The following is a 16,467-nucleotide window of genomic DNA, read 5'->3' on the forward strand; positions in this document are numbered from 1 at the left end:
CCCGCCTCCGTCTCCAAAGCGTCCGCGCGCCCCCCCTCGCGTCCCTCCCCTTCGCCCCCCGCGTCCGAGCCGGAGCTTCTCCCTCAGCCGGGCTCCCACCTTGGGCGCCTTCCGATTGGCCGAGGCGCTGACAGTAGGCGGAGCTTGAAGTCGCCGGCTCCCGCCCACCCTCCGCTATAAGCCTCTTTCCAGCTTTCCCTCAGCACCTCTCGCCCGCTCGCTCGCCCTCCATCTCCCGCGCTAGGCGCGTCCCTGTCAAAACCGAAGCCAGTGACCAATTCGCGCCGGGGAAAGATATCTGCTCCGGCGACAGGCGCGGGTGTCATGTGAGAAACGCACAGGATCTGCCCTCCACACGGCCCTTGTCTTTGACGGCTTTCCCTGGCCGTGTTTTATTTTTCGAAAAAGAAACTCCCGTCCCCTCTCCCGTCCTCCTCCCGTCGTCATTTCTCTCGCCTTCTCCTCCTCTGTAACTGACAAGGCGACCACAACCCCCTCCCTCTTCCGTCTCCTCCTCCTCCCGCCGCCGCAGCCAGCGCTCCTCAGTTCAAGGGATCACAAAAGAAATCTCGGGAGTCGCTTGGTGGGGCGACTTGGACGCGGAGAGCGAGCGCGGAGAGGCGCGCACGAAGGAGGAGCGGCCAGCACGCACAAGCGCAACAACCCAGAAAGACCCTTGGCTGGAGGGCGGAGGCGGCTTCTCCTCCCGCGATCAGAATTTGCGTGAGAAAGAAAAAGTGTGCGAGAGAAAGCAAAAGCAAGCGCAGCCTTGGAGGAATGCTCTTCGCAGCCGAGCAGCCCCGCTCTCGCCGCAGCCTTCGCTCTTGCTGAGAAGGGGATTTTAAAGCTGGGAGCTACATGACTGCGCGGAGCAGGGAATCGCCAACATCATGCGAGGTAAGGGCTGCAGCGGGATCCGCGGGGAGAGCGGGCGGCCCAAAGCGGGGGCTTGACGGGACCCCTACTCCATGCGCCGGGGGGGGGGAGCTTCTTAAAAAAGATGCTTTGGGGTGTTTAGAAGGGATCAAAGATGGAGAGGAAATGGATGGTGACGTTGTCAGAAAGTTCTCACGTTCGTGTCTCTCTTTTTCGGAAGCATGTATTATTATTATTATTATTATTATTATTATTATTATTATTATTATTATTATTATTAAGAAAAGTGTCTCAGTAGGGCCTGAGCGCCTTCTCCGCCTTCTCCTGATACTCTAGCAGAAGTTTCGCCGCAGTTCCATGAGCGGCATCCTGCGTGACAACTTCTCGTGGAGAGTCTTCTAAGTTTGGGGGAGGCTTCCTTGGGGGCGAGTTCAGCACCAGACGCTTCCCGGGGAGAGAGGCTGACTTGGCGTTTGGGAGCCTCCGCTCTATGGGGAGGCGGGCAAAGAGTTTGGAGCCCCCCTACTCGGTCTTCTCCCGGTGGGCGCCCACATCCACTAAGCAGGTGGCCGGTGCTCAGGCATGGGGAAAGGGAGCATCGCTCTTCTTTTCAGAATAAAGAGAGGGCACCTATTTGAGTGGAGAGCCGGTGTATCTTGCTTGGCGCACTGTGCAACTTAGCCCAAGGGTGCAGGTAAACACCGGAGGCGGAACATCCCAAACTTGAGGCGCGCCTTCTCGGGGCCCATTTTTAGGAGGGGCCGCGATCCCCCTGCAATGCATGCTTGGGGGCAGCAAGCCCCGGGGGAATGAGCGGCAGCTGGGGGTTCCCCATGGCACAGTTGGCTCCTTTTCCTGGGCCACCTTGGTGCCTGGGTGTGCTTTGCCCCTGAGTAGTGGGGCACCTTCGTCCACCTATGCAGGTGGTCCCCACAGACAGGCGTCTCTCTCGTGCTTAGTCTGCTGGCATCCCATTCTTGTTGACTGTCTTTCTTTGGAACTCACCACTCGTGGCACCATGGGTCCTTGTCCAGTAGCACTCGCCGTCCTTTGGCATCACTGTTCGACTCCAAGACTGGCGGTAGGGGTGGGGAGGCGGGGTTTGAAGGGGGTGAGCTGAAGAGGGTCACTGAAATGTTTGAAGGACAGGGGACTGAGCTGCCTGCGGCCGTGGATCCTGCCTTTTCGAAGGACTGCCGCGGGGTGTCCCTTGGCGAGGAGAGTCCCCCGAGGTGCGGTTAGGTAATTCTAGGCTCCGGACTTCATGGCCTTACATGCGGGAGGAGCGGTTCTCTCTTTAGATGCTAACGTGGATTCCTTCAACTACTTCAAAATGTGATGAGCTAGTCCTGCTTGGTTTCGAGCTCTCCCCCCCCCCCCAAGCTTATTCTGCTGAGTGGACTTTTCTGAAGTCTCTCTGAAGCCCCACCCCTACCCCGCATGTTGAGTCGAGTCGTTTTTAATTCGCGAGTTCCTTGAACCGACACCTGCTTTCACCTCTCTCTCCTCCCCCAAAGAGACCCACGCCATCATTCCCAACCTCCATTTCCCAAGCACATCCCACCACGCCACTATTCCACGCTCAACTGTTATTGTGGCCACACGCGGATCCTAGTACTCCAAGTTTCAGCCTTGTATTCCTTAAGCCAGTGAAACTCGAGTTTGCTGCCGTGGGCCCTCTCCGGCCTGATTTTATATTGATGTATTTATTCCAAGTGCTTTTATACCGCGCTTTCCGTCAGAAAAGATCTCAAAGCTGGTTAGAAAGGTCCCCGACGCATTGGATGGAGGGGGGGGGGGCGCTGGGAGTGGGGTCCAAACCCACCCCCGCGCCCAACGATTATTATTATTAAAATGTGTATACCGCCCTTTACCTATTCATGTCATTCTTACATCACTCCTTCCGTGCAAAAGTGTTTTTCAAATGATAGACGTACAGCTCAATCCTAACATGTCTGTTCCATTGAAGTCAATTGTGCTTACTCCTAGGTAAGTGGGGTTAGGATTGCCACCTAAAACAAAAAAAGGGGGGGGAATGCATATTACTCTCCCATTCAGCAATTCAGCCCGTTTTCCGCTGGACCAGAAGCCTTCGGCTGCGCCAGTGGCACTGCTCCATCTTTCTGTCTTGCGCGCCTAACGGAGCTTGCGGTCAGCTTTCTCGTTGGTCTTCTGACCAGGCACTTGGCGCTGTTCTCGTGTTAAGTAAGGCCGGCCAAACGGGCTTCCCGTCCCTTCACTCAGTAGTGGATTGGCCGGTGCCTTTGAAAAGGATGAGGCCACTGCTCTCCACAGGTAACTTAGAAGAGGCACCCTTGCTTCTTCGCTACCCAAGCACGCAAACTTTAGGATTGCGCATGGCTCTGTTTCGCTCGCTCTTACTGGACCTCTCAGAAGTCTGATGTGACGGGCTGCTTGCGCGTTTACTCGCTCCCAATCGCGATCCCACCCACTCCCTACTTAACCCAGGTCCCTTTTAAGGAGACTTCGGTAAAGCTGGGAAAGGGGCGGGAGAGTCTCACAAACTCAACTCACGCTGGTTGCTGGATATGTATTTGCTGAGTGAACTTTTCTGTCTCTGCTGTCTCTCTCCCGCAAACGAGTAGGAAGCGGGGAAGGCAAAAGTGGAGATAAAAACTGACAGCGCCCTCCAATGCAGAAGGGAGGGGGGCATATGTTAACTTGGTATGATGGGGAAGCCAAAAAAATATCTGTGTGCGCGCCCTCGGTAACAGTCTCACTCCTCTAGATCCCTGGAGACAGGCCGTGCGCAAAGGAAAATAATTTGGGGTTGGGTTTTGAGGGTGGTTGGGTGTGGGTGTCGAGGGGTTCAATCTTAACTTGTTGATCAAAGGAGAGGAGAGACTCAGGGCTCATCCAGACTTCCTTTTGTGCAGTGTTTCTTGGCAAAGGTACCAGTTGGGTGTTCGAGCGAAATTCTCGATTCCTACTACATAATACTAATACTAATACCAAAAGCGGGGGATGAGATCCCTGGGTAGGTGTTGATGTGAAGGGGCAGTTTCCTGCATACCTGTAAGGATTGTGACTGTGGAGAAGAAGTGTTTGACCCTAGGGACAAAGAGGCGGGTGATGATTCCCCGGGAGCGGAGGTCAGTCAGGGGTGCCTTGGAACTGAAAGCAGGCCGGCGCGTAGAGGGGCGCGCGCGGTCGGAACGACCCTGCTGGAGCGGCGGCCTGTGTTCTGACTTCTGCGGAGGGCCGGAGAAGGCCTGACAGCAGGAATTGCCGTGGGCGCTTCCTTGCCATTGCTGGGACTCGGAGAGTGGAATTGGAGGAGGCAGCTACAGTGGCTAGAATGGACCACGAGGGCGGGAAGTTCGAAGTAAGATCGAGGACCCTCCACACATGCAGTAAAAAAAGCCCAGACGGATGACCCGGCTTATGTAGGAAGTGGGGATACTGTAGCATTGTAGAGTTGCTATATTTTGAAGAGCAAAATGACGGCCATTCAAAGCAAATAAATGCAAATTGTCTCAAATTTTACCTCTGAGAAAAAGGACGTGTCCTGGAAAAAGAGGACACATGACAACCCCATTGGAGACTAACAGTCTTATGCCTTGCATGTTTCCTCGGAAGTAATCCTTGCTGTGTTCAATGGGGCTTACTCTCAGGTAGGTGTGCACAGCGAGTGCTAAGCACACTTATTAGGGAGTAAGCCGCTTTGAGATGAGTGGGATTTCTTTCGGGGGTGGGGGAAGGCATGTTCCAGCTTGAGTTGCGTGGTCGGACTGAGTTCCATGGGACTTCCGAGTAGACATCGCTGAATCGACGTTTTTTGTGTTGGGATATTTGGAGGACAAGATCCTGTTGGGTCTTTTGCATGAAGAGGTGGCAAGCATGAGCAGTGGAAAACCAAGCGAACAACCAGATGTGCGGAAATGCGCTGCCAAAGTAAAAGGCGCCACTCTTGGTTCTGGGGAAAGCGCCTTCTGTACTAGGATAAGGCACTTATCTGATTCGGAAGCCTCGCATAGTTCTGCGGCCTCCCATTTCGCTTCACCCGCGTACCGTAACCCTTCGAAGAGCATTGTTGGCGAGCGATGATCTGAATGGTCCTGCAGGTCGACCAACGTCGGGCATTCCTACTTGGGGAAGCAAACCCTATAGCGACCAGCTGTGCTTACTTTCGAGTAAGCAAGCAATAGGATCGGGACCATGCGCGTCCAGTAACTGGGTTACTGAGCACAAAAAGGGGCAGGCAGGGATCTAGAAGGAGTAGCTGACTTGAGGGTCAAAAAAGGGCCTGTGTCAGTCGGAGCAGCCACTGTCTGGTCTGAAACCCAACCGTTTTGCTTTTTCCTAAGCTATGAATCCGGCAGCATCTGCTGTCTTTTCTCCGTCTGTCTGTCTCTTTTGTATGTTTCTGTGTTGGAGCCGGGGCTTGTCATGTGCTCCACTGACCCACTTCTTTTCGGCTGAGAAAACAAGTCCAGAGACCAGGGCAGGATCCCCTCCGCCCAGTCTCCAGCGCCTGACAGGCAGAGATTACTCAGCGAAAGCTATCGAGATTCTCCAAGCGCTTTTCTTTCATAAATATTTTTATAGGTTCTATATATCACAGGACACCACACATACACACACATCTTCCCGACGTCTTCCTTGACACCATACGTGAAAGGCAGTTCCATTTGGATTGTAGGTTCCTTTTGCACGTAGAATCGGCCTGAAAATAAATGTGCAGGATTCGCACATGGTTTTTCCAATTACTCCATAGACAGATGCAAACGAAGCTTCGGTGGGAAAATATAGAAAGGCTGAGTTATAGTCCCTTCCCACCGAAAAACTGCGGGGTTCGTTTGTGTCTGTCTGCTTTCCTCTCCATCCGCAACGTGCTTTTACAGTATCTGCTGTTCCCCACATGCCAATCTGGTTCTGTTCACCCTTACGCAGAATGAAGTCCCATTAAGCTCAGTGCGACTTATTTCCGAGGACTCTTGAGGTGCAAGTTTGATCTCATCTAGTTTTAAAAACGGCCTTTGCACCATGTCATCAAATCTGCCTGAATCAAACGCGCAGGTCCTCCCGAGGTCCCGTCCCCCGTGGTTTCCCGAAGGATGCGAAATTCGCTCAAAAAATCCGATGGACCTTCCTGGATATGATGGGTTTCGCAGCCCTAACCTTTACCGGAAGGAGCTAAGCCCCAAGAAGTCGGCGGCATTTACTTCCAAGTAAGTGCCTTCCCACCGCGCTACGCGGCTGCACGAGTGCACATAGAACTGCTGGCTTTGAAATCCATGCCACCGAGGAGGCCCTGAAGGGGAGCGCCGTGGCTGTTTCCGTTTCTGCTGGCCCCAGCAATCTCTCTGCCTCTGTACCTTATCGCTCGTGCCCCGCATGACCCAAACGCACCTCCTTGCCCCGTTCGCCGCCTCCCCCCGCCCCGTGAAGCGACCTGCCTGCAGGTGACGGTGCCCCTCCACAAATACCACTTTCTCTTGGCAAGGCCCGCCCCCGCGTCCACAGAAGCTGAAAGTTCGGCCGAGGGCGGGGGGAGGGCAGAAAGAGAGCCAATCAGAAGGGCGTTCTCGTTACTAGGACATGGCAGCAATCCCTCCCGCTCGCCGTTTTAAACGTTTTGTTGTGACGGGGGTGAAATCGGGGCCGACTCGAGGGCCTCGACGTCGGGAAACAGTCCAGGAAACTCTCCCCCCCCCTTCGCCCCTTTTGCTGGCGTACTGCGTCCTCTCCCCGTCACCCGCCACCAGCTTTGCAACCTCAGGGTGGGGAAGGGGGCTGACGGCGAGGTCTTGAAGGTTGCAGCACCTGTGGCAAAGAGCCCATCCAAATCATATTTGTGCGGATGCAGAACCTGGAGATCTCTAGGCCTTCTTCCCAGGCGGTGGCTGCATTTCAGACAGGGCAGTCGAGGCGGGGAGCTGGCCTTTTGATCCCGCCCCAAGTAGTTGAGACTCGCACTCGCTCCTGGCCCCTTCCACAACAAAGCAAACTTTAGGACCGAATGGTGTCAATCAGCCTGGAAATCTACGAGGCGGGAGAAGAGTCAAATCCGAGCCATGCTACAGCAAAGGCGACTGGCTTCTGTGTTGGTTGCCGGCATAGGCCCCTCTTGCAGTAGGGATGCAAGCCTGACTCGCGGCGCGTAGGTTGGGTACTGTATACGTGAAACATCATGGCGTCTTGTAGCACCTTAAAACCCAACAAATGCCTCATGGCCCACGCGTATTCCTAGATTAGAGAGTTCATTTCACTAGATGTATCCGATTCCCACCAAGTGGACTCCTGTGAAAAAGCTTTGTTAAATTAAACCCGGTAGGCTTTAAGGTGCAACAAGACTCCCCTCTTCTCTCCCCCGCGCTGCAAGATAGACTGACCATCTACCAGCTCTCCCATCGTCCACCGCTGAAGGCGGAGGCTTCGTCCAATGTTGGGGATCCACAATGGTGGGTGCAACTTTGTCTGGATCTGACCACAAATCCTAAATAAATCTGGGTATGCTGAGCAACGGGCCTTTGTTACCACGGAAGAGCAATGACATGAAACGTTGGCATGAAGCGCAGACAGAATAAATCGACCGAGTAAGTCAACATGACAGACTTCTAATAGTGTAAAGCTGCGCTCCAAGCCCGCATCGCGCAGCCCGATCCTATGCATGCCTTATTCGGAAGCAATTCCCGCCGTCGTCTGTAGGGTTTAAGCCCAAGTCAGTGTGGTTAGGCTTACACCCTCAGGCCCACTGCACTTGGTGGGGCTTCCTGGCGAGGAGAGATGGTTCGCGCCGGTGCTCAGATTGAAGTTAGACTCAAAACGCTTTGACATCTCATTCTGCTGGGTCAATGGTAGGAAATGAACTCCGATATGTTTTTTTGTTTTATTTAAACAACAACAACGACGACGACGAGTATCCCAAACGCCGCTGGTTTCATCTAGAGAAGCAGATCCTTCAGCCCAAAATCCTAGAGAAGGTCTATACTCCCAATACTGTACTGGCGATTCGTTCGATTTGGGACCGGAGTTGTTTGTTAATGGAATATTAATCACACCGCATTTTCAGTTCTGTCCCTGAAGGGGAAGAGGACACGGGAATCAATAGATTTATTGGCATTCAGCAAAATCAAAGCACGTTATCCTTGCGAGGCTGAACACGCGGTTATAGCAGAGGAGGCGATAAAGGTCTTATTTAGCGGCGTTAATACACACACACACACACACACACACACACACACACACACACACACACACACACACACACCTACCACCATCTCCACTTTCGAAAGATCCCGCATTTTTCCCCTCCTCTCCACCTCCGCCCCTCCTGGTTGGTTGAATTTCAAACTTCAAGTCAAAGTAGGCGAAAGGGCGGCAGAAATGAATTGTTGATCTGCCAAAGTAACGTAGTGGGTAGATGAGGACGAGGGGTCGGTCTGATTTTAAAATCCTGAGGGGTGCTGGATCCCTGCCCTGAGTTTATAGGACCATAATTGTTCGATGAGTTGCAGTGTTGTTTCAGATCCCAGAATGAAGCTACAGTATCTGTATTAAGGCGATTCTCTCATGTCTTGTGCAACAAAATTTCACAGGAGCCTGGGAAGAGCCAAGTCAACGTTTTCCTGTGTTTCAAGAATTCTCTGCTGTTGCCAATGTAATACGGAACCACAGAAGTGTATCTAGCATCTGGTTTGATGCAAACTTCTTTTTGCGTTTCACACATTGGTCTTGCCCTCTTCAACTAATCGCTGTAGTTTGCGATTTAAAAAATCTCTGACTCACAGAATTGCGCGTGGTTGTGGGGACGGAGGAGCTGACAGAAAAAAATAACTAAAGAATTCATATGCAAGAGTTAAAATGCCCATTTCAGCTAGAAATTTAAAAGGCACTGCCTGATTCTTCCAAAAAGAAATGGAACATCTCTTGAACATCCTTTTCACATTAAAATACACATAGAATCAGTGGGTAATCCAGATTTAAAAGAACAAACACATCTAAATTGTGGCTTTCCCATGCAAAAAAACCCCTTGGATTTTGATGTTCTGTGGGATAGTTAAAATGTCGAGGGTTTTGATACTTCTTAGTGTTGCTGGGTCTGTAACCAAAATGGTAGAGAAGTGACATGGTTAACTGAAGCTGATAATATCCTAAGCATGCCTTATCACTGATAAGATGTGTTAAACCAATACATCGCAAAGTGTTTTCAAATCTGTACTTTTAAAACTTTACAGTGGCAACATTGCATTCAATCTCAGCTTCACAAACCTGGCATTCGTGTGTGTGTGTGTGTGTGTGTGTGTGTGTGTGTCTGTGTGTCTGTCTCTCTCTCTGTGTGTGTTCTCTTTAGCCTCATAATGGGCTAGGAAGTAGAATGGTTCTCCCAACAATTAGGAGGTTTTTGGGATTATCAAAGAATGCATAAAACTCAGTCTTCATGACTCAAAATATATAATTTGTCTGACAGTGAAATGTAGGTAATTTCATAAGATTATTAACAAAAATAAATTTCTCCTTTAATTATCAGTAATTGTGTGTTACTGAAACATGATGATTAATTCTGAATGCCATCCTAAGGAATGATTTTTTATTCTTAATTGATTTGGTGCAATATCTGTGAAACAGTCAATGTCGTTAGAGCTATCCATAAGACATTAGCCAGAATTGATACTTTTATTTGAGTTGGTCACCACTGGGGTTCAGTTTTTATTGATGTGAGCAATGAAAAAGATTCGGGGAACCACTGAACATTAAATATACTATTTATATGTGGCATATAATACAACCAGGCTTAATAAAGGAGCTGTGAGTAGAAAGGCCTTCAATGACAATAAAACACAAACCAACTTTGCAGCAATATTTAGCAAATCTAGGGGACATAACAGTGCTGTATGATACTGCTTAATACCTTGGGTACTTTGGTTTCATTTTACATGGACTGATCCCTTTCCAGTCATATTACATAAATCTAGCCTGAAATTGAAAATACCGTCATCTTTTTGCAACTCTTTCCATAGATGAGTATTTTTTCTGATAATGATGTTTTTCTCACTTTTTTTATTAAATAACATATTGAAAGGCTATACTTTAGTAAAGTGTTTAAAAATAAACATAAGAACAATTATATTTTATAATATAATATAATAACAATTCTACCTTGGTCATATGTGCAAACCCTTTTAGATTTTTAAACATTATATTCTGTTAGATACAGCCCTTTTGGGGGTGATCAATCTAGAATATTATAAGAAACAAATGGATTGATATGAAATTAGCAGAGGGGAAATCCGACAATGAAACCAAAATAATTCTAGTAACAAGCATATAGTCCAAACATACAGAACTTACTTTTGAATTGTCCATGTTAATCTAAACAGTATTGGGATTTTTTTCATTTAAAATTAGATATTAGTATTGAAACATATTCCTATTTTCAAAGGAAGTCCAAGAAACTTTAGGAAATGAAGAATTAATTAACATTTAATTTACAGAGATATCTTGCATTATAAAGCACATACCCCTTTTAATCCAAATGTATTTGGGATCAAATGAAATATTCTGTGACTTCCTAGGTAAATCAAGGGTACAATTAATGCTATGAATATATTGTACCAGTAACAGCCACTTGCAATATTTTTGTAATGGTTATGTAGGGCAGGAAAGCAATATCAGAAGGGAAAACCCCTAATAAGTCACCAAGCTGCGTTTTTTGCTTTACGCAATGGAGTCAGAGGGAAAAAGCCTTGGCGTCTGTGAAACTGAAGGATGTCTGCTTTTGTAATTGAAGACAAAGGAAGCACACATGAATTAATATTGATTGAAGTAATCATCAGATGAATGGAAATTAGATTTACCAGTGTACCAATACAATATACGTGAGTCCATGTTGTGTCTTCATTGCATGACCCTGCCCATTCATACCTTTACAAGACAACCCACGGGTACTTTAATGACAATCATACTAATTATAATAGAAGTGTAAGTAACTATCAGTAATTACACAGAACTCATAGTGAGCTAGATGGAGAGTGCAAAGAAATTAATAAAACATTAAATAAGAGCATCCTGAAGAATACAAAGACCTCAGTGACTCATGGAGTCATATACTGTTTGGATATTAATAACTCATTGTTGGGTAAGAATACCATTTAAATCATTCTTCTATGGTTTCTATGAAAACTGATTGTACAAGATCCTGGTAAGGTTACAGTGAACAGGGAAAGTCTATTTTATGTGGTTTTTTGAATGACTAAAATGTGTTGTTTGCCTTTTCCAGTTCAAATATAATGCAGCCTTCCTTATTTGGAATGTAAGTTTCATTTTAGAATTAAACTAAAATTAAGTAATGCCCCACAGTAATAACATTTACGCCTGTACACCCAACACAATAAGGGCTATAAATTGCCACCAGTGCTATGTCTGAAAATGCCCTTTGATTCAAAGGGTTTCTTGATGTTTACTTGGTTACCAAATTTATTAGCAATATCCAATGACGGTTCCTTCAAATTCATATGCCGTGCTTCTCACAATTTTTCATCAGACTTACCTTTTTTTAGGTCTAAACTACAATTACACACCTTATGCATGATCAAGCCATGTCAGTCAGTGGATCCCTACTGATTTCAAAGGAACATCTAAGCAAATGTTTAATTTCCCACCGAAAGGAAAGGAAAATCCACATGCTTAATGTTTGTTTGGATCATGTCCATTGTGTTGCACCTTTCCAAAACACATAGTGCTGATAATTTACTTTGAGAAGTGTTTGCAATTTATCTCAACATGCAAAGTACACTCAGTGTACTTTTTATGGTGTTATTATCAAACTATTCTGATGGACTGTAATTGTTTCAAGAACTAGCATGAGGCTGTATAATAAAATACCTAAGGTTTTTTTTTAAGACAACTGCCAGGTTATCTCTGGATTAAAAGCTCCGTAAACAAAGTATTCTTTCAAGAAAAAAAAGATCAAGCATTGGTGGTGGATACTCATGAGGTGAACTCATTATTTGAGAGATTATTTCATAGTCTACAGGGAAATTTTGCTATCCTGAGGCTATTCACATGAACAAGAAAAATCAGATTAGAATCTGTGTACTGTATGCCCATGTGAAATCTGGTGGCTTGAAGTTTTATGAAATGCAAAAGATTAAACATTGCTTGAGATAATCAAACCTATAAAATCATTTAGTATTTTAGAAAGGGTGCAGTCCTCCTGGTCCCACTGAAGTAAGTAGTAAAACTCCAGTTGATTTTCATGGATTGCTGCCAAGATTTGTTGCCACAGAACTGTACAGTCTCCAAACTCCTGTTGAAGGTATGAGTATGAAACAGGAGTAAATTTTAAAATGCCCAGTTGAATGGATGTTGTCAAGGTAGGATTTAGAGGAACTTCTTCCCTTGGAGGAAGAAGGTTCTCCTTCTAATGAAAGAAGGTTTACTCTGCTGCAGGAAGTTCCTCTGGATTTATAGGGCTTGCTGATCAGAAGGTTGGCGGTTCGAATCCCCACAACGGGGTGAGCTCCCATTGCTTGGTCCCAGCTCCTGCCAACCTAGCAGTTTGAAAGTGCAAGTAGATAAATAGATACCGATGTTCCTGTGCACTGCTCTGGTTTCGCCAGAAGTGGCTTAGTCATGCTGGCCACATGACCTGGAAGCTGTACGCCAGCTCCCTCAGCCAGTAAAGCGAGATGAGTGCTGCAACCCCAGAGTCGTTCACAACTGGACCTAATGGTCAGGGGTCCCTTTACCTTTACCTTTAAGGAAGTGGGGAAATCTCAAATTTACAAAGTACTCAACTGATATTTTCAACACCAACAGCAAATTCCTGAATTTCACTGTTGATGGCTACAATCATGTGTATTAAATCAGGTAGGTCAGATCAAACTATTTTTAAAAACTGAAATGGCGTATGAAATCATGTATCAAACTGAGCCATATACACCTAAGAAAATTATGAAGAATTACAATGATATTCATATACTTCCTAAGGATTCCATGTGAACATCTTTCCCCAGGGTGATTAAAATCTCAACTTTTGCTAGGAATAAGTTATTTACATTTTACAACAACAACAACAACAACAACAACCATCATCTAGTACTTGTACCTCACCCATCTGACTGGGTTGTCCCAGCCACTCTGGGCAGTTACCTCATTAGTTAGCATTCTGGTTACCTCCAACAGTTAGCAAATGTGCTAAACCTTCTTGTGTGAAAGTCCTTCTATTAGATGTCATGTTCCCAACCCAGAACACCATGTGTCTGCACATGCAACTTTTCATATATTGATCTTTTCCCATTTACTTTAATGGTAAATTAGGTCTGCCTTACATGCGCATCCCTTTGCTCGCATGGATGAGGCAATCTAGACTCGAGTGAATTACTTTAATGTATGCCACATGAAAATGAGGGGAAATTGCTGAGGGCTATTTTGCCTTTGAGGCACTCATTCTGATGTCCATCTTTATCTACACAAATGCTGTTGGAATATCCAAACCTAATTCAAGTGAAACTAAGGCAATTTCCTTATGCTGCAAGAGAATGAAGAGAAATAAAGACAACTATTTCTTGAACTCTAAGTGTGAATAATTATGCACCATAATGGAGAAATTGTCAACATTACAACATGTTATTGAGCTAACTGCCAGCATGTGCAATCTTAAGCATGGTTTTTCGGAAGTAAGCTCAGTGGCACTTTGAGTTCAGTTGAGTTTATTCTCTAGTTAGTATGGTTCAGATTGTAGCCTTGCTGCCCTGATTCTATATACCCAGTTGACTAACAACACAACCCTACGTTTATTCAAAAATAAGTCCTATAGTGTCTAATGTGTCTTGCTAGCAAGTGTCCTTAGGACTGCAGCCTTAATAAGTAACACAGTTGGCTCCCCAAAACTCAATCAACCCCTAGTTCCCAGAATGTCGGATAATTCTCAATTTGTCTTGCAGGAATAACTAAAGTGGCTTTCTAAGGTCTTATTAGACATTTTGTTAATGTTGTTTGGTAAAAGGGTTTAGAGAAGACTGGGAAACTTGATCAAAAGGAAATCGACAAATATATAATTGGACCATTTTAACCTGTAGTACTTCAACTGGGTTTTACAATTCCTTTATCTGACATTTGAATGTAAAATATATACAGTACAAGGCTTTAAAATTCATTTTTTGTTTTCTATCCTGCTCATTCATATATGCAGTCAAATAGCATGATAGAGGCTGTCCAAAAAGACAATACTAGCATTGTATGTAGAGAAAGCCCCATAGCTGTGTTCATTTATTCCTCTTCTATTTTATGGCTGTTTGCATGATTTTATATTAAAGAAAGGACTTCGGCTGGATCTTTTATAATCTAAAAAGTATTAGTCTTTAATTCTATGCACAATTTTCCTGGGGAAAATTCATGTCATTCTACCTAAGCAATGTCACTGAGAAAAGTAAAAGAAAATATGTGTTCAGTTGAATAATGCACAATAATTGTTTTATAATTCCTTTATTTATTCCCATTTTGTAATTAACATGTTGTATGACCATATTATGACATACTGTGCTATATTCCAGAAGGTGTTAGGATTCAATATTTTGTGGCATCCACACAGTAATTGCCTGCACAGAGATTTGTGAGTGATCATAGACTTCGCTCCGCTTGCTCAGCAAACTTCTGCATGCACAATGGAACTACCTCCTTCCCCTGCAATCTCTGCAGTCCCCTCGAAAAATGCTCCAGAGTCCCAAAGGACCCTCCAGAGCAAATTATGGGGAGGCACAAGAACAAGGGGAGGTCGGGTTGCGTGAACAGAAGTCTGTGCACACAGCGTTGGATACTACCATATTTGTGTAGATGCAAGAAAACTGGGGAAGACTTGTGATAAGAATTGAGTTGTTTCAGTTAGAAGGCTTCTAGGTGGCCTGCAGACGCTTGTATAATGGGGTAAACTATTTTACCAATAACTGCTGAACTGTTGTTGTGACAACTTTATTGTTCAAATGATGATCATTTTGCTAGCTGCCCTGGAAGGGGAGAATATAAAAATCTTAAATGAATGAGTGAAGTAATCCAGTACGCACTAAAGAGTAATACAATTTTGCAAAAGTATTGAGGGATCATATTGGTAGGCTAAGTAGGTTCTTGGAATGGCATAATTCAAAGAATGCCATCTGTGCTGGAAGCAACACGTGAATTTATGCTGCTCTGCTGTTTCTGGGGTGACTAGTTCCCTGTGTAAACTGAGAGTGCATTTCAAATGATTTTGTGATATCATGGGGAGTATTCTTCAATGCAGTCCAAGGGCCACTTTCTACACTGCATTTCTTTTGTAAATTTTTAGTTGTTTTTTTTAAAGAGACTATTCAAAAATGTAGGGTGTGAATGTGACAAACAGGAATCTGGGGATGCACATACTTATGGTGAGAGTGACTGCGCTCCTTTGTCAAGTGTACCTTTCATGATTGTTTAATGCGTTCTTACACTTTGTGCAGTTCTTACCATGTACTACTCTGTGCAGGTAAGCAAAACCCACTGATCTGCTTCTGGGATGGGCAAAGAACCTGTATTAAAAATTACAGACACCAGAAAATTAGGTCACCTCAGCAGAGTTATGTGGCTTGAGGTGGATTTTTACTGTCAAATGCTTACTGTTTACAAAAAGCTAAATGACAAAAATAGCAGCCATATCTTTGGTGCTGAATATATGCACCTATCCTGCCCCCAAATACACCATCACATATTCAAAAGCAAAATGATTATGTGACTAGATTTTAATCGATTGATTTTTATTCTTATTTATTTATTACATTTGCTCTTCATATTTCTTCCATGATGCAACTGAAAGCAGCATGCAAAGAATTTTCAGGCAGTCTCCCATCCAATCACAGTTCAGATCCAGACCTGTTTTGCTCCATCAAGGTGGTTGCTGCTGCCTTCAGAGTACCCAGAGAAAAAAGGAAGAGTTTTGCTTAAAGGCACAGGCTACAGCTAACTGAAAAGCACAGTGAATCAGAATGTTTCATTACAAATGGTCTTTCCAGACAGGCCAATCTGAGTTGAAGTGCAAATAAGTAAAAGCAATTTTAGTGCTACTTGTGATTTCAGAGGACTTAGAATTGGCTTAATTAGTATAAAGATGTTACATATTAAATGGAAGCAAGTATGGCCCCTGTGACTGAAGAAAATAATATAGTCTACAGATATCAGTTTGATCCTAGTAGGGGTTTCCCCTCACACCAGTTCTATGTAGCTGCACCTGAATAATTCAAAATAACTACATTTTTAAGATTTACCTTTTGTATTGACATTCCCAACTTATCTTTCAAAATTGCTTCTTCATCGACAAATATCTAATTTTAAACAATGCACCGTGCTAAGTCTGAAGCAGAAATATAATGGAGTGGCAATATGAAACTCTAAATGAAATCGTTCTCTGCTCCTTGCTTAAACCAATTTTATGAATTGCACCTTAAAGTTTATATTTTTAAGAAACAAAATACAAAATACTGGATAGAAGCTCCCCCCTTCAAAAGCCAGTCCTTGTGATCCATGCAATAATTCTTAGTGTGCAATACTATGCATGTATGCTCAGAAGCAAGCCCCACTAAGTTGAAAGGGGCTTAGTCCTAGATAAGTGTGCACAGG

The 16,467-nt window shown here is 45.2% G+C and overlaps 1 protein-coding gene across 1 annotated transcript in view; it reads left to right on the forward strand.

The window, feature by feature from the left end:
- Nucleotides 1-576: 576 nt before the first annotated feature.
- Nucleotides 577-16,467, forward strand: part of RORB (RAR related orphan receptor B) — a 156,586-nt gene continuing 140,695 nt past the window's right edge. The window contains exon 1 of the mRNA XM_035100238.2: nt 577-897. Coding sequence (XP_034956129.1) covers nt 891-897 — 7 coding nt within the window. The 5' untranslated portion in view covers nt 577-890. The remainder of the gene's footprint in view (nt 898-16,467) is intronic.

Source organism: Zootoca vivipara, chromosome 11, assembly GCF_963506605.1.
Source record: "Zootoca vivipara chromosome 11, rZooViv1.1, whole genome shotgun sequence".
Classification (NCBI taxonomy): Eukaryota; Metazoa; Chordata; class Lepidosauria; order Squamata; family Lacertidae; genus Zootoca; species Zootoca vivipara.